Source organism: Corvus cornix, chromosome 27 (genome assembly GCF_000738735.6).
Source record: "Corvus cornix cornix isolate S_Up_H32 chromosome 27, ASM73873v5, whole genome shotgun sequence".
Lineage (NCBI taxonomy): Eukaryota > Metazoa > Chordata > Aves > Passeriformes > Corvidae > Corvus > Corvus cornix.
The window spans coordinates 3,772,175-3,797,289 of record NC_046355.1 but is presented as its reverse complement, the minus strand read 5'-3'; the positions used below and the strand labels follow the sequence as shown (position 1 = coordinate 3,797,289).

Genomic DNA, 25,115 nt, shown 5'->3' with positions numbered 1-25,115 from the left:
GTCAGGGGGGCTGGGGGTGGTAGGCACAAGGCAGGGTCAGAAGGGCCTGCAGGTCAGGGCAGGTCTGGGGGGTGCAGGAGGTATAGAGGGTAGTCACACAGGGCTGGGTGGCAACAGAATGTCAAAGTGGACTATGGGGTCATGGAGGGAATGAGGGGGCAAGCACGAGGGGGGGTCAGATCCAGCCTTGGGGTGAGGTCAGGGCTGAAGTTCAGCATAGGGGGGGGCAGGGGGCAATCACACAGGTGGAAGGGCAGCAAGGGTCAGGGTCCTAAGGGGGCCAGAGGGTGCTGGGGAGTGACAGGCACAAGGAAGGGGTCAGAGCCAGCCAGGGCTGGGGGGGCAGGGCAGGCCTAGGGACATGTCACTCCCAGGGGAGCAGAGGTTGACCTACCCCCTGCCCCAGGATGCCCTAGAGAGGGGGTGCAGCTATGACATCCATGCACCCCCCAGTTCTTCCCTTCCCCTCCAGTCTCCATCTTGCACACCCATGAGCAATCTCACTCCCCAAACCACCCCCATTCCCCCGAGAGAGGGTGCAAGGGCATCACAGCACCCCCCGCTAATCCCCACTCCATGCCTGCCCCCTGGGAACACCACCCGGAGCGGGCCGGGCCCCTGGTTCGGGGCTGATCCAACAGGGATATTATTGTGTGTGAGACACAACCCAGGTGCCCCAGCAGCCCCCACGACACACAGTCTGCTCTCGCCTTTCCGACGCCAAGGTGCTGCCACACTCAGGAAAACAGTCCCAAAATTCAAAATAATAAAGATAGGGCTTGTCCTGGCTGGAATGGAGCGATTCCATCGCAGTTCATTTGGCTCACTGCAGGCGGCGGGGCAGGACCCAGAGCGCTGCGGGTGTTGCACCCGCTCGCTCCAAGGCTGAATCAGCTTTCCGAAAAGCAAACAAGCAGGAGAGGATTGTTGGGAAAGGAAGTGGCCAGGCCTGTCCAAGGGGAGGCAGGCGCGGATTAGCAATGGGAGCGGAGGTTCCTGGAGCTCGATAAAGGATTCGCCAGGGCTGGGAACGCCGAGGGACGCCCGTCACCTCCGCTTCACTGCGTGACATCGATCGATTTATGACCGAACTGGAACTGACTAGTTTGGCAAAAGGGATGTGGAGAGGAGCCGGCAGCGCATCGTGGAAAAACTGCTCCTGCAAGGCGACGGGGGAAGTTGTGTTATTTTAAAATTGCTAATTTATCGTACTTTGTTAACTCGGCGCAGCAAATGGCTCTGGGAGCGCTGCCTGCTTGTACAAGCTGCTTTTCCTGTGCTTTAATATGTTTTTTTTTTTTTCAGTATGAGAGCCACTCCAGTTTCAGCTCCTGCTCCGTAAGTCACAGTTTCAGCACGACCGGTGGCAGGAATTTGTAAAATAAATAATTAAATAAATAGTGTTTTGTGTCTGCGTTGTGTTGTGGTTGTGTGTTTTTTTTTTTTTTAAAGAAAAAATCCTGGAGTAAATATTCCATCAGTTGGTAGCTAATCACAGCCACTTAGGGAATGTTAACAGGACCACTTGCAGTGAACATTGTTCAAGGAGGTATAAATTTCATTTGTGCATTTCAGTTTGATTTTGGGTGGAGAGAGGAGAAGTTGTGGGAGCTGTTACACCCAATACAGGGACTGACTTACTGAACCCCCCAGCTCTTCTGGCTTCCCCTTCACTGCCCTTAGAAAACCCTCCAACTCCAAAGGGAGAAGTTCACCTCCTCAGAGTGCCAGGCAGGAACTGGACACCAGTAACACCCAGTCTATGGCACTGTCCCCCACCTTTGTGTTTTAGGGGTGATGGGGGTCACTTTGGTCTAATTTTTCCTGTGCTTTTTGGACAGCACTTGATGGGGCACTTCTTCCTCCTTCTCCATGCATTGCCAGGGACTGCATTGCCAGGGATCACAATGCCATCAGTATTTCCATGTAGGCCACCAGAAGAACCTTTCGCTGTCACAGAATCACAGAATGGTTTGTGTTGGAAGGGACCCCAAAGCACATCCTGTCCCACCCTCTGCCATGGGCAGGGACATCTTCCACTAGACCAGGTTGCTCTAAGCCCCATCCAACCCAGCCTTGGACACTTCCAGTGATGGGGCAGCCACAACCTCTGTCATTTCCCGAGAGCTGTTTGCTCACTGTCATTTTCACTGAAATCACAGACCGACCAATGCCCCTCTTCTCCCGTCCTCTAGCAGGAGCAAATTCCCAGGGAGAGCCTCCTGAAGAATCCACTGCAGCCAGGAGTATTTTCCAAGACATCCCTTGATGCGCTGCTGAGTTCCAGGCCTGACAGAGGACCCAAGGCCACAGCCATGGGCTCTGCCGGGTCAGGCTGGAACAGGATGTGGTGATGTTTGATAAGGAACAGATAAACTGAGGTTGCACCATCCTCCTCCTGTGACTCCCCCTCTCCTGCCCTGCACTCCTCTGAAATGATTGGGGTTTCTCTTCTCACTTTCAAATTCAGGACTGGGGCACATGCCCTTCAGTACATTCTGGAAAGGCAGCCCTTGTGCTTTGTAGTCCAAGGGCTCTGCTAGCTCAGCTCTGCTCCTGGATGTCCAGCAGCTCATCCTTGGCTGTAGTCACATCCTTCCCTACTCTTCTCTGCTACACAGTCAACTATGGTCCTCTCCACCTTCATCCTCCAAAGAGCAGCTCAGAGCAACACTTCCAGCTGCAATTTCCTTTCCAAGATGCCAAAATTGCACCTCACACCAGACATGGCAGCTGGTCCCTTTGTGGCACAAAGAGGGAAGGAATCAACAAATTGTAACTGTATTTCTGGCTGTAAGCAACAATTTCAGAGCAGCCTTTAAGGATTCCGCTTGCTGTCAGGAGGGTACAGGTAGGTACAAGGGATTTTAGACAAGTTTGTCAGGTAACAGTAGGAAGGAAGTTACTGGATAAATTTCCCAGTGATCAGTGATCTCAGAACTTTTTCCTCCTACACTCCATCAGGACACAGCCCTGAACAGGGATGCACCGCACAGCCCAGCCTGGTGCAACGCTTCCAACTGTGCTGCGCCAGCACATTTGATATTTGGCTCTCTGGAACAGCAAAGGTCTCTCAGGTAAAAATACCATTATCAGTGTTGACACATCACACTTGGACTACTTTGTATGATGTCTTCTCTCCTGGGAGCTGATCCCCCAGGTTTGGACTCAGCAGAGAATTGGTGGACTGTTTTCTTTTTAGTTGTTTGGGTTTGTTTTTTTTTTTTAATAAGAAAAGGCAACTTATTGGAATGTGCTTCTCGTCAGAAAAGGTCAGTTTGTTCCTGTTCTTACAGGGAAAGGTTTGCTGCTTCAAAGTGGCTGGAATACGTAAATAGTTCATCATTTTGTACAGGAAATTTTTTGATTCAATTAGAAATTCTAATTTAAGATACTACTTCTAAAATCTTATAAAGCCTCAAAACTAAACCAATGTAAGGTTAGAAACCAAGATTCTGTTGACCTCAACTTGATTTTCCCCATTGTATTACAGTTTGGGAGCAGTTTCTGTGTGTTTCACGTTCTGGCCCAGCAAGACAAGACACTATGAGAAGAGACTATTTGGACCTCCAAGAAGTCTCACGCAGGAAAACTCACACCTGAGCGACACATGAAACTCTTCTGTTTTCCCTTTTTTTCATTAACTTTTTAAGAGCCCCTGAGCTCTGGTCCTTTCAGAGGAGCTGGTTATGAGCAACACAGTATGTACATGGCTGACTAAATATTATCTCATCCATAGGGACAAGCCAGCCCTCCTCCACCATCAGCTCTGCCAGATCATTCCTGTGCACATCCCGCTCTCCAGATCTTGCCATCAACCAGTGTTAATGCCTCTGATTACATTCCTGTGGTAGCTCTCCTCTTCTTGTCTCAGCCTCCTTGGATGTCAGTGATATTCCTAATACACAGCACTTGTATCATGTTTTGAAGAACAACTCAGCTGCTGCAGCCATTTTCTTTGTCACTGGATTCGACCGGAGCTTGGAGCTCCCCTCCACAGGCACAGCACGCTCAGCAAAACAGCAGCAAGCCCTGCCTTCCCACCACAGCCTCTCTGCTAACCCAGGTTAGATTAGACCAAAATTGGGTAAGATTTTATAGAAATTTTAACAGAGTACATAACAAGTTCCTTCTGCCTTGAATTTTGAAAAGATAAAATGACAGAAGTCAAGATTCTCATCTTTTTAATCATGTTTTTGGTGACTTCTCCTTGCCTCGGCTTTCCAGGCTTGTGGAATATTCTAAATGCATTTTCCTAAGCATTTCTGTACTGCCACAAGGTCTGGAAATCTACTGATATAAGACACACAAAAGAAGAGCTGAGATTCCTCAGTGATACCAGGACATGGGCAGCTGAGGACTAGAAAAAAAAAACAACAAACAGCCTGAACCTTTAAAATGTAAAAGCTGGCATCAGTGATCTCAAATCCAAACATTTTATAGTACTGGGGAAAAAAAAAACCCAACCAAAACCCACGAGAGTACAACACTCAACAGGCTTTTAAAGATTTTAGCACCAGGGGATGATGTCACCTCCAGGCATCACATCCTGAAGAGGCCAACCCTTGTCTGCACAGCAGATTCTGTTAGACCTAATGAGGCATGAGCTGCCAGTGAAGATTTTTCTAGGCTTGGGGCATTCAAACCATGTCACCCTTGTGTGGATTCTTGTCTATTAAGGGTAGGGCTTCTGCCACACTAGGAACATTAAAAAAGTGTCTTTCCTCATCTTCCTTAGGGAGAAAACCGGTATTTGAGCTCCTCAAAGATAACATGCCATTGCCTGACTCCTTCCTGAGGCCATTCCGAGAGCCTCCACCCTCCCACACGATGGAGTTTTTATCTCTGAAGTTGTTCCTGCCCCTCCCTCTGTCTACACCTTCAGGTATCCCATTAGGGAGGCTTTGATCCCAAACTCAGTAGGAAAGCATCCACACCACTCAGCCTCCACACAAGCAGCCTCCACACAAGCAGCCAGCCATGTGCAGCCTCAGAGCCCTGATCCAAGGCAATGCGTGTCCTACTGCTGGAGGAGGAAGGCAGCTGTGTGCAGGCACCTGGAACTGTGCAGCCGCCATGGCCCAGCCGAGGGGAGCCAGACCTCGCAGGTAGGAAAGGAACACTCTGCAATCCCAAAGCACACCTGAAACAATGGGATTCTCCTGAATACCAGCAAGTCCTTCCCTGTCCTCACTCACTCTCGGCTTCCCAGAATACAAGAGGACTTTATTCTCAACAGGGTTTGCCCCCTGCTTCTCTTTCTCCTGCATAAAATGGGCATAATAACACCCTACTTTACACAGCTTTGGAAAGCCTTAATTAGACAAACTGCTCTGAGATTTGTGTAAGAGGAAAATTAAATCAACCTCCTATTGTAAAGCCGGAGTTACTGCACACACATTTCTCTAAGTATATTCAGCCTCTTTGTGAATGTCTGTAAATACATTTCAACCTTCCTAACGAGGCTCATCTCAGTAGGGAAGAAGTCACTTGAAGCTGTGGAAAAGCCAGAGTCAGTTTTCTGTGCAATCTCTTCACATCCACCAATGACACTGAATGTGGAAAAAGCCATGTGGCTGCGTAATTACAGACTGCAGTGAGGTGGCCCTGCCCAGGTACTGCTCCCCAGGTGAGGGGGATATGCAGCATGCCTTGAGCCTGGTCCCAGGGATGAAGAAAGAGTCTGAGGGGAGTTCAGGCAATTTAATCTCCAAATGAGGAATTTGGAGCCACATCCAGTGACCTTGGGGAAGTGTGGTACCTCTCTCCTTACACCTGAGCAGATCCCCTCATGTTCCACACACAGCACAGAGGTGTGACCTGGCCCCTGCGACCAGGGACTGCCAACAGTAGCTTCCCACTTCACAGGAGCTGAAAGTAAGTTTCATATTCCAAAGATTTGGCAATCTCCCGGAACTCCCTAACTTCCACATAACATGAAATTGCAAGAGCTACAAGGGTCCTTTGGACAGCAAAGACAACCTCAATACAGCAGTCACACTCCACCCCAAAATCAAGCTGCTGTTCCCATGCTATGCTGGTGCTTGCAGTGAGGGCTCTGGGGTTAACACCAGAGAGCAGAATTTAGAACAGCAGTGTCCAAACCTCACCAGGATTTTCTTCTTTCCTGGAAACCAAGCCATGGACCAACAGGCTGGGAGCTGCTGGCAGGTGCTGACATGTAAGACTTGCCAGTGAGCTCTGCCATCACTGCTTTCCAACTGCTGCCATTTCCTGCTCATCCCACTGTGGGTCAAAAACCAAGAATAAAAACCTTCACTGGCATGACAACTGCCATGCCATACAACCCCCGGGCAGGAGGGAAAAGCAGAGGCACACATGGCTCAGGTTGCCTTGCCTTTCCCTGCCTGTGTCCAGGCCTGGCTTGTGCTCTTCTGGCTCATGCTGTATCCTATTTAGCTCAGATTAGCACTCAGGGCTGCCTACAAAGGTAATTTCCTGCAATGTCCCACTTTTCAATCAACACAAGCTCCCATTCAGCTGGGCAGTTACACACAGGAACTTACTGCCTTCAGCGAGACCTAAAAGCACAAACTCCAGAGCTCTGCTGATTAAGCACAGAACTGACAACTCCTTTTCCTCCAGAGCACCTCACTTTGCAGGAAGGTCCTCCAAAAAATTCCTCCTGATACTTGTTTTTCTGGTAATTTCTGTCTTGCCCTGAAACACAAGTTAAAATCAGAGTTTCTGTTGAAGTCAGTGTCTAGGGACACTGTACACGAGGATGTGTGCCAGGCATCCCCGTCAAGGAAGAGGAATAGTTACAATAGCAAAAATTGTCCTGATTGTGGCATTCTCCCTCATGGATTTATTTTCCCCAATATGGCACCAAACCAAAAATGGCGGCACTTCTCTGACTGACAAATCAGATCCTGCTGACTGATCAGAACACAGACTGCATGACTCAGTTTCACTCCATCTGTGTTTACAGAATGGAAGGATGGTCCCCAAATCCCATAATAACATGATCCCTGCAGCCCCATCCTCACTTCTAGGCAGTAAAACCTGTGCATCTTTCAGTAGTGCTCAGGAAAAAACAGTTCAGTTCAGTTTGGGTCTGCAATTCCTGTAAAGAATCCAGTGGGGACAAGCCAGGGCTCATCCCAATGCCAATGACAGCAGCTCTTCCAGCTTTTGTTATAATGCAGTGCCAAAAGCTGCTGGTGTGTGCACAAGGAGGTTCCCTCTGCTCACATCTCTCTTCTATTGAAAATAATCAGGTCTCATTTATCCTAGAGCTTGAGAACTCACTGCAGATTAGAAATGGTGGTGGCATACCCAGAGAAGACAGAGCTGAATTATTTGGGAGAGAAGACAATTGTGTCTGATCTCACACGCCCCTGGTCAGAAGAATTTGATGACCAGTGTTGTAACTATCCAAATCACTATGGATGACTGCTGTCCTCACTTTGCTGTGCTGTCAGGAAGATGCTGTGAAAATTTACTTATTTTTGAAGCGGCAGCATCAGAAATATCCCCCCAGCCTCTTGTTCACATCACCTCCCCTGTTCCCTCCTGCCTCCCAATTCACAGCTTGTCTGTGAAACCACGATGCTCCGAGAAGAATGATGTACCTGGGGAGGCAAAAGCTTCTTTGTCCTTCACTGGAGCCCTCAGCACCATGGCTGGATCAAAACCCTTTCTGAAGGGCTAGTTCCAAGTCCAAATCCAAGTCACAGGCTTGCTGGCATTATCCCTACATGAAAGGATTATGTGAGGGGTCACAATAGGTGATGATAAAGTTCCCTTCCAGCCAAAACAATCTATGAATCTCCAAGGAAATCCACCACCTTCTGGCAAGAGCCAGGACCAGATTTTTCGAAGTGTAACAATGCCTGGCTCCAAGATCGCTGGGGCAATGCATGTGAAGGGCTATGAAATCATCTCTTCTGCTTGGGAGGTTCATCAGGCCACGCTGGCATTGCCTGTAAGCCACAGACCACAAGACTTGGAATGCTGGGAACAAAATCAGAGCAGAAACTCTCAGAAAGGCTTTAAAGGTAACATTACTCTGCTAAGAAGGAAGAGGGGAAAAAAACCCCCCAAAACACTAATGGCACTTAACCTGGCTTTTCAGCATGGTAAAAGTCAATTTGGAGATTTCCTTTGAACATGCTGGAAAGCTTGAGCAACCCAGCCTGCCCAGCAGGCCCAAGGTGGGAATGGCAGGAGCTGCTGCAAGTCAGGACCGAGGTACCTGAGCAGAGCTGTGTGGGAGGCAAGGCCTGGAGTGGCAGGAGCGGAGCAGCTTCTGAGAGAACAGGAGCTGGCAGAGATTAGTGAAGGAAGCTCAAACAGTATCTGTCTGTAGGAGGCCTGGCTCAATTCAAGGCCATTAACTTGTTGCTTTCTGAACACCACCAAGAGAACTGGAAACAAAAGCACGTCTGCCCAGCATGGGCCCTGCTGAGTGACTGCTTAAATACTGCAGCAGAACTAAGAGCATTAAGAAAGGCAAAGAGCTACTTCACTGGCTCCAGTCTCACAGGGCTGCAAGTTTTTGCATGAAGCCCAAGTTAAAACCAGGCAACTGGCATACAACCTTGAAAGCACAAACAAACAAATAAATAGCCTTCATTTTCTCCCGTTCAGGAGTTTGAATTTAAAGGGGAGTCCATCAACTTTACATAAATCATGTTTATAATTAAAAACATATTTTCCTGCACTGCTTTCAAGCCTTTGGATGATTAAGAAGGCATTTTTCAAATTACTTTAATTCACACTAATTATGCTGATTGTTTACCCCAGTCAAGAATTTTTCTTGCAGGGAGATAAAGCTATCCTGGGAAGAGGTCTTCCTCCAGGGCCCAAGAGGGAAAGGACCCCAAGGAACTGCCTGAGGCCCCAGTAACACACAGGAGGTCTGTCACTGAGGCGGTTACACGAGTCACGTCAGGTCCAACGCTCACAGGGCTCTTGCTAAGCTGAGGAGACTTCAGCTTGCTCACCTGCTGCCAGAGGCCTTGAGCTGTGTTTTGCCTAGACCTTGCCTGAGGCCTCAGCCTTGCCAGGGAACCAGACGTTGTAGGTTTAGCATGAAAACACAGCAGCGACTGCAGAGCTTCTGGGGTGCGTCAGGCTTGTGCTCAGCAGAAGCCAAATGCGCTCCAGAAGACAGAAGCTTTACCTCCTCCTGTTTCATTTGCAGATGATGGAAAGGTTCTTGGCCCTTTAGAAAATACACTACAACAAACTGAACAAGAATTCTCTTCCCAGATATTTGACTCCCATTCCCCTCCAAAAAAATAATTTGATTTCATTCAACATTATTTAAAAGAGACAGATATACAAAAAAGCAATGGTGCATTTCCATTGTCCCAGCACCGCAGCCTGTGTGCTGTGAATGGATTCCCTGGGTAACCTTTCCCAGGGAGGGCTGAAATGTCCTGACCCAGAAGCCTTCAGGTAGCAGACAAAGCAATACCTGCAGGATGACACAGTGACATGGAAGTTAGGAACTCATCATGCTGACACATGCCCAGCAGGAAGTACTGCCCAGTCCCTTCCCACACTTCCCAAATCAGGGTGCTCCTGGTCCATCTCTCCAGGGGTCCTGCAGGCTCTCCAAAAACAGCGATGACATTTCCTCAGCTTTTTACCCCCTGTCTTGGGTTACAGTGCAGCATGTAACCGGGGGTTATGTACTCTATCACCATCTTCATAAGCTGTTAAAACCAGGTGGGGCAGTGTTCTTTGTCTCTTCCATGACACGTCCCTGATAACTCCCTCTGGAGAAATATCTTTCTGTTAATGGGCCATCGAGGCCTCACTGCATGACTCATAAAATTACATCAGCGCATTGTGAGATGCTCCGCCCAGGGGCAGGAACCAAGCATTCCTACCTGGATATAATCTGAGGTTTGGAACACCACAGTCAGCCCTTACCTACTGGATTTCCAGAGGACAAGAGCTACATAACTATCACTGGACATTCAGAGGAAGAGCAGACCCTTCTACAGGATCACCGCTTCAATAGAACTGTATCTATCACTTCAAAGAGGACTGCAGCCACCACTTAATCAGTCTGCTACCACCACCCTGACCAACAGGGTGTCAGGTTGTATTCTTACTCTGTCAGGTTAAGACAGTGTTTCCTGCCTTTATTTTAATTTTCCTATCAAATTGTAGTTCTGACTTGTGACCTCCCATTGGTTTGTTTTCAAACTAGCACACCCCCTCTCCTCTGGTTCAAGATGGCAGTTATTTCATAACCTATGTGGCTCTAGAGGTGACACTCTTGGGCAATGTCAAGCTCCAAACATGAGTGTCTGGCTAACAAAATACAGGGGAACTGCTCTTCAGCCAGCAGGACACACACAACACATCTTGATGCTTCATGAACTAAAACAAGGCAAGAGATACCAGCCAAAGCTTTCTCTTCTTCAACTAAAGGGCAGACACCAGCGCAACTTGTAACAGAAGAAAACTGTAGTTCCCTAATGGTGGCCCAGGCTCACACAAGCACATGAGGTTCTTGCAAGCCTAATTTATATGAATCAAACCACCATTGAAAAGCACGAGACTTATTCTAATACCTGTTGTACCACGCCCTAAAAATAACAGAAGAAAACAAGCTGAGATAAAAGGTGTCAAAGGTGGGGAAATACCTTCTGAAAGCCACAGTGTTGGCTTCCTCTAAGAAATTAAACAAGAATGCAAAAACTAGACATCCTGCAGATTTCAGATCAAAGAAAGTGTCTCATCTGCTTGGGTTTAGCACATCACCATGACAGGGCAGATTGTGACCTGGGAGCTGCAGCCAGTAGAAAAAGCCGGTAATTATTTATAAACCCTGGTCCTGTTAGCTGCTTCTCATCTGCTGCACTCTGGAGGTGCTGCAAAACTGGCACCAAACATCAGCACCAAACTTTTGAAACCTGAACCCTGCCTGTGAGGAATTTATAGCACCTGAGCTATTGCGTGCTGGTTCCCTGGGCAGATATCCCTGTGGACAGTGAGGGCAGAGCAGCATCATTTGCTTTCTCCACAGGTTATTTCCACACCTTGAGGCATCCAGGGAACGCTGGTACAGAGAGACTCACACGGTCTCAGCTCCTGCCCTCAGATCAACGTATTTTAACTCATGGATTGAGTGACTGAATGACTAGGAAATAGCTGCACGAGAGAAGCTGGCCAGGAGATTCATATCAGTGAGCAGTCGCTGAGAAGAGCGGATTCATCCTTTGTATGTTTGTCCCCAAGACAAGAATACACAAGACAGAGATACGGTCAGATCTCTCCTGTTTCATGTGGAAATTCTGAGTATGAGCAAGTCGCTACTCAACTTGCTCAGCTGCTGTTAGACACCATGACCATTTCTTAAGTTAAAACCATAAATAATTTTTAAAACTCAGACCAGTAGCATGACATTTACAGGGCTCCCTTCTCAAACCTGTGCTCTTCAACATCCACATTAATGACCTGGATATAGGACTTGAAGGAATACTAAGTAAGTTTGCTGTCTGCACTAAATTGTCGAGGAATTGTCGAGTCTCTCAGGGGCAGAGAGGGCCTGCAGAGAGACCTTGACAAATCAGAGAAATGGGCAATCACCAATCGTGTGAAGTTCAACAACGGAAAGTGCCGGATTCTGCACTTGGGACGGGGCAACCCTGCATGTGTGGATGGACTGGGTGGTCCATTGCAAGTTGAACATGAGTCAGCAGTGCCCTGGCAGCCAGGAGGGACATCTGTGCTCTGGGAGCATTAGGTAAAGCATCCCTGGTCAGGGAGGGGATTGTCCTGCTCTGCTCTGGGGCAGCCTCACCTCAAGTGCTGGGAGCAGTTTTGGGCACCACAATGTGGATACAAATATTGCTGCTAGCAAGAATTTCTCTTGCTCTTTCCAGTCCTGTGGGATGCTTTTTTCTCTCATGGAAGATATCAGCAGAGTTCTATAAACCATGAACACCTGCGACCTTGCTGAGCTTTGTTTATGGCACAGTAGGAAAATACTTTGACAATGGATGCTTCAGGATTTTAGCCAATCACCCCAAAGGGGGCTGATCCTTTGTCCAACTAGACTATGAAGAAAAAAGTCTATAAAAGAGTAGTAAAATAATTAAATAAATCAATCTTGCTGCACAATTCCTGCCTGCTGGATCTCTCTTCTCCTCTCTACCACAGCGGGACTCTGTGATACCACAATATAAAAAAGACATTAAGCCACTAGAGACCATCCAGAGAAGGGCCATGAGAATGGTGAAGGGCCTTGAGGGGAAGCTGTATGAGGAGTGGCTGAGGGCAAATGGTCTGTTCAGCTGGAGGAGACTGAGGTCAGACCTCACTGGGATCTTCAACATCCTCCTGAGGGACATCAGAGGGGCAGGAACCAATCTCTTCACTCTCCTGAAGGGAGAGGAAATGGCTGGAGCTGTGTCTGGGGAGGGTTAGGCTGGATATCAGGAAAAGGTTCTTCCCACAAAGGATGGCTGGGCACTGAACAGGTTCCTCAGGGAATGGTCACGGCCCCGAGGCTTCCAGAACTCAAGGAGTGTTTGGACAATGCTCTCAGGCACGGGGTGGGATTGTTGGGGTGTCCTGTGCAGGGCCAGGAGTTGGACTTGATGATCCTGATGGGTCCTTCCCAACTCGGTATATTCTGTGATTTTATGATATCTGAAATACTGCTTGCTCTACTCTCAGGGCATTTGTCCCTAGCAAAACTCACTTGAAGTGATGCCAGGCATGGTACAAGGCACTGAGGTCCTGGCTGTGCAGAACTCCACCACACACATGTCACCAGGAGGAGATGAAGAGGCTCCAGCCCAAAGCCCACACGCCTCATGGCTGAAGGACGGTGGGTTTGCAGTACTTGCACTGGATCCACACCCGATACATCGTCATCTGCTTCCCACGGTTCACTTGCAATCGCCGATCAACCAGATTCTGGATTTTCTTCAGCCCAGCTGTGGTGAAGAGATGATCTAATTCATCTGGAAGCAAAGAGAAGGAGACTGAGGAGGCCATAGCTCTTCTTTAACTGATACCCTCTCACACTGAGGCTAAGCTAAGCTGAAAGGTGGGCCAGAGGAAACCCATGGCCTCACCCTGGCAGGGAAATAATCAAACACGACTTAATTACTTTACTAGGGGAGTTTAATATCACAGTTTCTCAAGTTTCCCTTCTAGCAAAGAAGGAAAGAATTATTTGGAGTACATCTAGAACTACAGAGACTTGACAAAGAAAACAGCAGCAGTTTCAGATATGGGTACTACCTCTAGTAACCAATTAAGGAGCATCTTCTGGCGAGTTGGGACAGCCATTCCTTCCCCCCTGCCCAGAGGAATTTCAGAGTCCACAAGAGCAAAGAACAGGATTAAACCTACGCTTTGAAATGGTGGCAGTAAGATCTGTGCTGCCTAGGCTGGAGGGGGAATGGGATTCATTAAGGTTAAATTTGGTAAAAAAAAAAAAAAAAATCCTTAAAACCAACACCCTGTTGAGGCCCAATTAATGCACTAAGAGCCCTCAAGGCTTCAACACTTCCATTCGCAGGTATTCCTGACCAAGCAAATAAATCTCACAGTGCCCCAGTCCTGCTGAGCAGCAGAGCTTACTCCCAGAGCACGTGGTTTGTCTGGAGTTTCTGTAGGAAAAGCCTGACAGGTCCCAGCTTGTGCTCCTTTATCAGATGCTTTCCATTGTGAGGTGTTTGCCAAACATGCATTAAACATTAGTTTTGCTGTGCCAAACAAGACTTGTGCAGTGGGGAACAGTTCAGTTGTGCCACTGCTCTACAACTGGCTGTGCACAGGGGCCTGCAGTGGAGGGACTGGAGGCGCAACTGGTGATAAACAGAGAATAACAATTGCTGCTAACACCAAGCAGCAGCAGAACTGGGGGGGGGGCCGCCTAAGCTCCACGAAGAACCACACCCTTCTGCTGAGTGGTGTCCATCTCCCTCCATCATCTGCAGGCAAGATACAAGGAGAGCTCCTCCAATCCCACTCCTCCCAGGGTAGCAAACACACCAGTCTTCCTCTTAAAGGATTTTCCACTAAGGAATTCACCATGCCATGCTTGCACAAGAGGCTGACAAGCCTGGGTCACTGTTTAATCAGGAGCCACTTAACATTTCGCAGTGCTCCAAGAAAGAGGCTGGAAAGATCTAGCGGCCAAACTGGAGGGCACAGGGACAAGAAGCGGTGAGGAGAGTCAGAGGCATGTTTTTGGATGGTCAGAGACATGTTTCTGGCCTCCTACCTTGTGTGAAGAAGTAGACTCTGGTGCCATCACCTCTCACATAGAAGTTATCAGACAGACATTGACCTAAAGGCAAGACAGATATAAACAGTTACCACTGATCATTTAAAAAAATCAACAACAGACCCTTCTCCAGCACACACTGTGCTTTGGGGAATTAATGAGCTGCCTCTAAACAGGGCAGACACAGCTCCAGAGAAGCAGAATCTACTAGTGATGGGGCAAAAGCTCCCAGGGGAAAGGAAATACCTTTCTTAAACCGAAGCTGGGCAAGATCATAGCGGCCGTAATCTCGTAACAAGATCATTCCGCCCGGTTTCAGAAGGCGACTCAGTCTGGTCACGATGCACTGCATCCTGAGAGGAGAACAAACCAGGAGTGCTCAACATGCTGCAAAATCATGCTTGTTTCCTTCCAAAAAGATGGAATAAAGTTCTACATGTTTCAACTTCATATAAAGAGCTACCCAAAGTCAGCAGCATTCTGAGCTCTCCCAGAGTCAGGTGGGTTGATTTTATTTGGCCTCTATTTTTTGACATTCCCTTTTGCTTTTTTTTCCTACGAGGATAACATCCTGCCACAGCAAGGATTAACTGCTCTCTCTTACTGATTACAAAAGGATTTCCACTGGTTTCTGTAAAAAAGTAGTAAGTGAACTTGAAGAGAAGTGTTGTGAAGTAAAACTAAAGGATACAAAAAAAAAAAAAAAAAGAGACTAGTGTAGGTTGTAACAACTATCACACTAAGACCACAGCACTTTCCTTACCTGTTTTCTGAACCTGAACCCTCCCTTCTTCCCACCTCCTATGTGAGAAATTCATCTACCCTCTGAGCCTGAAAATCCAGCAGAATACTTTCCAAAGCAAATGCTCACTGTGGCTGGGGCTCAGAACAGTGACCCCAGCAATGATCTCCTGCAGCCACTTAGCACTCCAAAATCACCCTGTTCTCTGCAAGAATTGGTTGCAACAGCAAAAACCTGCAAATTTCATTTTTGGAGCCTTCATGAAAAACTGGACCACAAACAAAACAAACTTTAATTTTCCTTGATAGGAGATTATTAAAGAACTCTGATTGTAGAAGAACTATCTTCTGCAATCAGAAGGAATTATTAAAACTTACTTCTCCGGGAGAATTGCTGAGAGGACAAAGATAAGAATAACAATGTCAAGACTCTCTTCTGGCATTGGGAAGGGACTTTGGTCATTGCACAGGTCATGGACAAATGCAAAGCAGCGAGAAGTATCATATTCTGCATTGTTCTGTGTTTGAGGGAGAGAAATTAAGAACATTAATAGCAGATCCTAATCTCAGTATTAGCTGGACTATATGGATTATTAGTATTATATGGAGTATTTTGACTTCCACATAATCAAGTGGCGTGTCCAGAGATCTGTTTCAGCCTCATTGGACTTCTGTGTCAGGTATGTTCCTTGGTCAGGCAAGGAACTGGTGTGAAATGTGAAAAAAAGATTTACACACAGGAGATGTACACATCTCGCTTTGGTCTTGTTACAATCAGACAATCAGCACTGAAAAAACCCCTCAAACTGGATTCAGGGTTTATCCCAATTTTAAGGTCAGAGTTTCCACTAACAGCAGTAAGAAGTGAGAGATTTATACTGATAAATTGGAAACCTTTACATAAATGAGAGTGTCAGGGCACCTCTCTGCATCATTGAAATCAGTATTCATTTCATCTACAAGCAGATATTCCCTATACCCCAAAAATCAAACTTGGTTGCCTACAGCTACACTCTTAAAAATCAGATTTAGACTTCTTTTAGAAGTTGTGTATTTTTCTAAAGCTGCTGCTACAGATTGCAGAAGCCTCTACAAACAGTGCTTGTGTCATATCCAGAGGAGGAAATGGATGCTGACTCCGGTGCTGTGCTCCCCTCTCATACCAGGAAGTGACTGATTGCATTTGATACTTCATATATTCTCAGTTCTGCCTTGACCTGAAATTTATTAGTGGAATTTGTCTTTTGACTAAATCCCAGCCTCCTGCTCCACAGCATGATCCCTCCTCAGCTGCCTGTGCAGAAGTAATCAGACCATGTTCCCAGAACTGTGGTGGCAGCAACACACACACAAGCCAAAGCCAGGTTCAGTTCCTGTTAAAAAATAGCCTGAATGTTTGCAAGGCTCAAGTTTGTTTTCAAGTCACTCAGCTAAAAGAACACTGTATTGAGAAAAGTACTGACAACCACAGGGGAAGAAAACCTGGCTGACTTGTTTGCTGCCCATGTGACATTTTGAGAACTTTTACTTCTCTCATTTCTACAATCTTTGATGGCTCATTTTCCACAATTCCCAGTGTAAGGGTCAGCACCAGGGCTGGATAAAACCAGAAAGCTGCCAGCACAGCCAGAGAGTCACTGGCAGCTGGGATAGATTTGTGTTAATAGGCAACTGGCCCCAGATACTTCCCACATTTTCATAAGTCACCATTGAGATTACCTGGACAAGATCCACAGCTGCTGTAGAAAAGTCACAGCAATAAACAAACAGGCCTGGGTCACTGCAATAAATCAAAGAAACTCATCATTTATATCAAGGAATTAAGGAGTGTTTCAAGTGCACAAAGCCCAGAAATCCTGGGCTTTAGTTTCTGTGCAAAATCTGGTGGATTCCATTGCTCCTTTATGCCCATTATTCTCATATGGAACTGACTGCTTCCTTTTGCTTCTGGATCTAAAACCAAGGGCTTCCAAGCTCAAAACACAGTAACCTGAAGCTGCAGATGGCAAAGATACCATCTGCATTTGGTCTTTCTCTGAGATTGTCTAAACTAGGAACACATGGAACATTCTTCCAATTGTTTTTCAGAGGCTGGTATCTCACGCAGGTAAAAACCTACTGAGAATTACTTCACAGAACCCCAGGATGGTTTGGGTTGGGAGGAACATTAAAGATCATCCAGTCACACCCCTGCCATGGGCACGGACACCGTCCACTGTCCCAGGCTGCTCCAAGCCCTGTCTAACCCAGCCTTGGACACTTCCAGGGATGGGGCAGCCACAGCTTCTCTGGGCACCCTGTGCCAGGGCCTCACCACCCTCCCAGGGAACAATTCCTTCCCAATATCCCATTTATCCCTGCCCTCTGGCAGTGGGAAGCCATTTCCTCTTGTCTTGTCACTACTTACTTGTTGGTTTGTAAAATTGGGAAAACTGTATTCCCAGCCCCACAGCCAACCTGTATGAACAGAGTAGATGTACACAGTGAAAATAATTCCTTCAGCACGTCCATGCAGATAATTTCCAATCATTTCTCTACAGCCATGGAACAAAGAGCAACTCACGAGTAAAGCTGAGCATGGCAGTGACCATTCTAACGTGTCCCTGCGAGATCTGAGCGTGTTAAGGTCTGAGGAACAGGATTACATGTGTGGGAAACCACCAAGCAAGTTCTTATGGAAATCTTAATAACGAGCTATATATTGTTACTCTTTTGAAAGCTGTTTTTTCTGGAATCCCAAGCATAACAACCAGTATGAGTCACTGAAGCACTGGTAAAGGCCATGGATGAGTTACGTTCACTTCCATAGAAAATCAGAGCAACAGAGAAGTTAAGTTTGCTTTATTCTAATTGCCCCTTCTGCTTGTTCCTATTTGAAGAGATCATGGCTCACACAACTGGGTTTGGGGAATTTGCCTCTGAATGTTTAAGGAATCAGTAAAACTGGAACAGACTGAGCAGAAAACACCACAGAGGGTTTGCAGTGACAGATGTTACTCAAAGTGCTCAGGTGAGACAGGAAAGGCACATTGAGAACACCAAAGTCTGAGGAAATCTTAAAAGGGATTAAAGATTAAATTAAAAAATCAGGACAGTTCATACTAACTCTCCCTGGAAGGGCAGGACCTTCATAAAATACTAAGTATTTAAAAAATCCAGTAATTCTACAGTGAACAACTAGAGGTGGCAGAGCAAAAGGTCACAACCAGCTGTCAGGAGTCCAATATTTATAATTGCCACAGACTTCTCTGAGACAAAGCCTGTACCAGTCTGGGATTCCCTGTTATCACAATGGCTCTAAGGAACAAACCCAAGAGCATCTTTACATTTTTGGCTTCATTACTTTGTTTCGCACCTCTCAAGGCAAACAGGAGTCAGCACAAACATGCAAAAGATAAATGACAAGGGAAAGCTTTATACAGAATAGAAGAATCAGCTTCTTCAAAAGATGATGTTTAAATGCTTGTTTGAACATCTGATAGCAATAGTTTATCTTTTAAACTTGTAAACTTCTTATGGTCCATGTGCTCTGCCAATTCAGAGTCTGAACCAAAAGAATCCCAACAGATTCAGTTCAGTTCTAAACTGCCCTCTTATTTTTGCATTTTACTGACTGAAGGCAATCGTCTGGTCCCTTGCTGTTTGGCAGTGATACATATTTTTATGTCCCAGTCACATTGACACAAGGGAGGCTTTGATGTGTGACTTTGATGTACAGCTCTTACCTCTAGTATACGGTAAGATGCAGCTGATCCAGGGTAATCCCCATCACTCTGACTCAGCTCACTGTCCTTCTGTGCAGCCAACTCCCCTGTGCAGCCCCCAGCTGGGCTTTTTATCAGGTTTAACTGACTCTTTGTCCTGGTTTCCAACGAGCAATGGCCATTTTCACAGCTTCCCAGCCCTTCATTGTTGGATTCTTCTGTGTTACTAAATTCATGCACAGAATCTCCATTTTGGCTTGAGTTCCTGTTAGGTGCCAGCTCAGGAAATTCAGTGAACAGCCAGTGCCTGTCCTTGAAGAAGCCATTTTCGTGGATTTTATAGAAGTCATCCCAGTATTTCTTAGCGTTCACCTCATATTCCTCTGTGAACACAAGCAAAAACATCACCAGACACAAACCAGAAGGTCTCAGGGTTTAATCAGTTCAGAGAGTGAGGGATCACTGCAGATATCTATGCACCAACCTGCTTTACTAAGAGAGGTTACAGCTTAAAAAGGGAAAAGAGAGAGAAGAGGAAACTCTGTCTCCTGGTAGGATTTAAAGGAAGCTGGCAACAGAAAAAGTCTTTTTGAAGGAGACTGGAATGAAGAAATCCAGGTTTTACTTCCATCTCTAACTTGTTCAGTTCGCTGAACAATTAATTTGGAGCCTGGTGACAATAAGTGTCAAGCACAACTCCAAAGGAATTTTGTGAGAGCTGCCTGGAGCTGAAAGCTCCTGTCCAACACACTGCTCCTATTTTCAGGTGGAGAAACAGAAAAATTAGTCAACTCTCCAGGCCTGGCAGGAAGCTCAGTTGGAATTTATGCAATCCTCCAGATTACAGGACAGCATGTTTTCCACGTTTTGCTGCAGTCCAGTCAACTTTGCTTTCCGTAGTTCTATGTGTGTCAGAGCATTTATGAACTAAAACAAAAGAGGGGAGTCAACAGTGACCACTGCATTAAAGTACCAGCGGAGAGCTACGGTGGAGAGGCTAAAGATGAACAGAATTAATATGAGCAGCAGCACTTTCACAAACGGCTCATTCCAGGAGCAAGGTGAGTATTACAGGGAGCTGGAATAGCTCTTACAAAGCCATGACCAAGTGAAATTCGAGTCATCTGCAAACTTATTTCCACACACTTTCACAAATTTCAGATCAAGTACAGTCTAGGGGAACTATTTCTTCCATGTGAAGCTACAAATCCAAGCGACTTTCTGTCACTTCATCAATGTGATGAGTTCTCTGTCCTGGGAATTCACACCTAATTATAGCATCCTATGCTTGGAATCACCTAGAGACATTAACAACCACGACCAGAAATCCCAATTGCATTCCAATAACAAGTAATTCCTCAACCATCTTTGCACGGCAACAAGTGCATTACTGAATAAAAATGATTGGAGGCCATTATTAGCTGAACCGTTTATTTATTAGGTTTATATATATATATATATAAATAATATATATATATATAATATGTATATATAAATATATATAATTTATATATAACTGTTTATTTATTAGTCTTCCTGAAGAACATAAAACTGTTTCAAAGTGAGACAGTAAAGTGAACCCAGAACACTTGGAAAAATATGTAGCCTCAGCCAAATATAGACAAAAATGGCTTTAACAAAGAACCACTAATCAGTCATATGTCTATTTTTAGTAGGACCTGCAGCACAAGGAGCTATATATAAAAATAATCTCTTTACTTCAACTACAAGGATTTTCTCCTTTTAAGAAGCCTTGTCCTTAAACCCCAAGCTGAAGGAAACTTTAATGTCTGATATTAGACACGAGCAGTAACTTTGTACCATGACCTCACTGTAGGTCACAGTGACCATGGCCAGGTCAACTCACTGTCTGCATGGAAGAATTCAATGACTGCTGATGCTGGAAGAAGTGCTATTGATCCAAACCCTAGCATGCTCTGTCCTGAACTGTCATTCTCCCATGTACTAGCAGGAATATGCAAGGCTTCTGGGGCTGAAACACTCTCATCCAACAAAAATACCAAATCCTGATTCCCTCTCATCTCCAACAATCCCATGGCAGCCTGACTGCAGTGGAATGCTTACCTGAGATGCTGGGACAAAATTCCAGCCCAGCCATTTCAGATCACCCACATTTTTGCCACATTACACTGGTGAACAAGACACTGTACTCTTCCTTTGTTAAATTAGTGTGAAATTCTGTTGGATGCTATTGAAGAGCTGTTATACTCCAAACCACATGCAGGGAAGCTTTATTCAAAGCTAATTTACCTCGGAGCCTGGTGTTTTCAAAGCCCTGAATAAAGGATCAGTAACAATACAGATGCAAAAAATCAAGGACCAGCTGACAGAGATCATACAAGAAACACATTTAAAGTGAAAATATGACCATGTTGATTTTTCAGTAAGACTTCCAGCCAGAAAAGTTCACATCATACTTGTTCCAGTCCCTTCTTGGGGTATTAGCTCACAGCGCCATCGGTGGGCAAGCCAGATTCCTCCAGAGACTTTCCTGATAAGGACTCCGGACTTTCTGCTCGCCTTTGTAAGCACACCCCCAAAGCCAAGCCCATACTCACCCCTTCACTCTGCAAAAGATGAGCAAACAAAAGGAACTGTTCACAAAGACCGGAAGAGAAGCAGGGAAGACCTCCCGAATTGCAAGGAGGCTAATTATGGAGCCTCAAAAGGAAACTTGGACTTCTTTCTCTTTCTTTTCCCAGCCATGAGACACATCTTCCACATACCCAGAGAGCTTCCCTCCTTCTCCAGAACAAATCCTGACATCCCCAAGAAGTCCACAAAATAATACAGCTATAATGACCAATACTCTGCCTTTGTTCTCCTCCTTGGACATTCTGATTCTCAAACTACCAGACCCTTCAGGCACATTTGCCTGGGCTGCCTTCCCTACTTTTCAGCCATCCCATTGTCTCCACACGATTTCCAGTGAATAGCAACCATCAACATTTGACTGGCCTCCATTGTTCAGTCTGGGAAATACATCATGGAGCCCTGACAAACTGCTCCAACAGCAAATTGCTCCACAATTTCCTAGTTGTATATAGGTTCTCAAAGCATGACAGACAGCACCCTTTAATGCTAACCAGATTTTAAAATGAACTCAACACAATGGGCATCACAATGGAAAACTGCTGGATACTGCTAGGATTCCAAGAAATTAGGAGGGTTACTCTTTGGTGTAATTAATTTGCTATTGTGAACACAACTGGGAGCTATATGGAAGTGTCTCAATAGTTCCAGTAGTACTCAGCATCATCTTACGGGTGACACACTCAATTTAATTTGAACCAAAGAAGCAGATCCACCCTTGAGCTCGGCAGGGTATCAAGATATCATCGTCAAACAAGTTTCTTATCACACCAAAGAAGCATTCCACCACCATTTGAGGGACTGGATGATCTTTACCAGGTGCGGAGGAAATGCATTATTGACCATTCAGAATGGCTTCAACCATGACTTAACCACAGAACTGAGCACCTTGAGCTTGATTCAGAGACAGCTAAGCTCTGCATTTTGGATGGATAAATATCCTTTAAGCCAAATAAGAGAAAAGCTTTGGAATCCCTTTGCTGTCTATCTGAGGACAAACAATCAAGATAAAATAATTTTTCTTTCTCTGATGAAATTCTTCTCATGAAATTTGTTCACTCTGTAGAGACAGATATGGACACCACTTTATCAGACTCTTCAAAGAGAAGATCAGCTTGGATCACGGCTCACTTCACAGCAAGCCAGCAAAAAGAGACTGGCTACTAGCAGTTAAGCTTTAAAGAGCAAAAATAAGCAGAGGCAACAACTCTACACTCAAAGAGGTTTGTTGACAATGAACACTAACAAGTACTTAAACATACACAACATGACAAAGCTCAACCTGATCTGACTCCTCCCAGCCAGGAGTCGTCTCTGGAGAAGACGGAAGAGTCACAGAGAGGTAAATTAAGAACAGAAGTTCCTCCTCCTCCTCCATTTCCCATTATCAAACACGTGTTAAAGCCTTCTGAGTGACTGGGAGAGGGGAGGAATTAATGATGTTCTGATGTGGCTCTGGCCATACTGTTCCACTCCTGGCACAAGCCAAGACTCGCATAAGGACACTCTCCAAAAGTACCTTGTTTATCTTGTGGCAATAGTTGTGAGCTGTTCTCTTGAACTTTACTCCTGGCACTGGCTTCCTGCTCTTCTGACCACTCCACATTGTCCCTGTTGTGAAAAATAAGATGAACTGGAGCTAAGCATGGTACAAGGAGAGAGGGAAAGAGAAATGTCTGGAGAGCCCTCCAAATGGACAGGGGTGCAGGTGTGATCCCCAATTCCAGCCCAGCACCACCACAACAGCCCACAGTCAGCACATGCAGGTCCTAGTCCTGAAGGAGCTCATGGAATTGCAAACAGAAAGGATCCTAAATCTGTTCTATTTTGGATACTCAGTCAAATTTAGAGGGAATAGATCCTTGCTAAAACCATGAGGGCACTCAGGACAAAACTACATTGTCTTTCTCAAGTTGAAACAAAAAAGGCAGTTGGGTTATTTGGAAGGTAAGTGTTAAATTAAATCAAATTATGAGAAAAATATGCAGGAAGCTTTAAAGCAACAAGAATTATTAATAACTTCAATGCACACACACAGCTATTCAGTCATTAAAGTGATTCACTCGGCCTTTTTTCATTAAAAAAAGTGAATGAAAAGCAGAATACAAGGCCCAAGAAGCAGTTCTTGTCCCAGAAGGAATTAGTGGTTTGATTTCAACTCACAAAGGCTTAAATGTTAAGTCTGTGAAGAAACAGATTACTAAGACTTTCCACAGGAAAACTGGGGATATGCTTTTGTTACATACCTTTAATATAGAATAGTCCCAGAAGGAATGACAGGCTGACACATATAAATATCCCTTAATTACAAGTTAAACACACCCAATTCTTAACAAGGTATAGCAGCCAGAGACCAAAAGTGGATCTATTTACCTCAAAAATGCAAAATACCTTCAGTTCCCAGCAAATTAGAGAATTTGGATGTTTAACTGACTGAAAACAACTTCTGTATCCAAATAAAGAGCTCCTGTTCCAAGCACACACCCTGGCACAACCTCATGGAAGGAATGATAGGTTGTGGATTTCTGACAGCGGGTAATTTACCTTTATTAACCACAGTAATAAAACAATTGCTACAACCAGAGGAGCCTGAGGAATACTACTGCTTCGGGAGGGGATGAGAATGGCTCAGAATCCCCTGTCGATCGGTCCGGAAGGCTCAGGACACCGTGGGGATCAGCCCCCAAGGCTCAGAACCCTACAGGGTTCAGACCCAAGTGCTCAGGACCCCCGCGGATCAGTCCCGAGCGCTCAGGACCCCCGGGACCAGCACTCCCGAGCCGCGGCCGCACAGGGCAGTGCCCTGCCCGGGGATGCCGGTTCCCGCCCTGCCTCCAGCCGCTGTCCGGCCGCCGGCCCTGCGCCCGCCGCTCCCTCAGCCCGCTCCGCGCCCGGGAGGGGTCTCTCCAGGCGAGCCCGGAGCGGAGGGGGGCCACCGCGGTCAGGGCCCCGTGAGGCGGAGCGGGCAGGTTGGGGCTGGCTCATTACGCAGCGCTTGGCCACAGGCACCGCAAATCGGAGCGGCGACGGCGAGCCCACCCCGGCCACCCCCACCCCACCGCCGGGCGCGGGGCGGCACCGCAGGACAGCAGCTCCCCGGGAGGCTGCCGGGGGTCTGGAGCGGGCAGCGGCGGCAGCCCTCACGCACCAGGCATTGTGCTGGAAGAGCCGGGCGGGGTCGGTGAGGAAGCGCCTCCCGAAAGGCCGCCGCTCCCGCGCCTCGCTGGGCGCCGCCATGACGGGCCGGCCGGCACCGGAAGCGGAAGCGGCGCCGCGCGGTCCGACCAGAAGGAGGACTGCGGGCGGGGTCACGTGGGACGGGTGTCCGCTGCGGTGGTGCTGCGGAAAAATGTCGGGAAGGGGTCCCGAAAAGATAACCTTTCTGGAGGATATCCCGCACTCCAGGGAGCCCCGCAATGGGACAGACTGGAAGGGACCATAGGGGTTCGTCTGGTCCAGCCTTCCTGCTCCAGGAGGGTCATTGCAGAGTACATGGCACAGAATCGGGAACGGTTTGGGTGGGAAGGACCTCAAAGCCCCTCCGGTGCCAGCCTTGCCCTGGCAGGGACACCTCCCACTGTCCCAGGCTGCTCCCAGCCCCAATGTCCAGCCTGGCCTGGGACACTGCCAGGGATCCAGGGGCAGCCCCAGCTGCTCTGGGCACCTTGTGCCAGGGCCTGCCCATCCTCATGGGGAGAAATTTTTTCCCAGTATCTCATCTAACCCTGCTCTTTCAAACTGAACCCATCCCCCCTTGTCCTCTTACAGCGAGGTGTAAAGGGTTCAAATTCAAAGGATTTGAATGGATTGTCCAGGACTGCCTCCAG

At 46.8% G+C, this 25,115-nt stretch overlaps 1 protein-coding gene across 3 annotated transcripts; it reads right to left on the bottom strand.

Annotated features, from left to right (window-relative positions):
• Positions 1 to 576: 576 nt before the first annotated feature.
• LOC104698502 (tRNA N(3)-methylcytidine methyltransferase METTL2) lies at positions 577 to 24,555 on the bottom strand. Of its 3 annotated transcripts, none has more exons than XR_005603686.1 (10): positions 24,437 to 24,555; positions 22,808 to 22,899; positions 18,697 to 19,058; positions 17,379 to 17,428; positions 16,691 to 16,751; positions 15,350 to 15,489; positions 14,477 to 14,583; positions 14,228 to 14,293; positions 12,692 to 12,956; positions 577 to 1,159 (listed from the first exon to the last, which is right to left on the bottom strand). XR_005603686.1 is itself a non-coding variant. In XM_039565727.1 (9 exons), the coding sequence occupies exons 1-9, from the start codon at positions 24,523 to 24,525 to the stop codon at positions 12,805 to 12,807; spliced, it is 1,119 nt and encodes a 372-aa protein (XP_039421661.1). In that variant the 5' UTR covers positions 24,526 to 24,555; the 3' UTR covers positions 12,063 to 12,804. The 3 variants fall into 3 exon arrangements, 1 of the variants encoding a protein (XP_039421661.1); XR_005603687.1 differs by lacking the exon at positions 577 to 1,159 and adding an exon at positions 1,449 to 7,977; XM_039565727.1 differs by lacking the exon at positions 577 to 1,159 and having other exon boundaries at positions 12,063 to 12,956.
• Between the last annotated feature and the right edge of the window lie 560 nt (positions 24,556 to 25,115).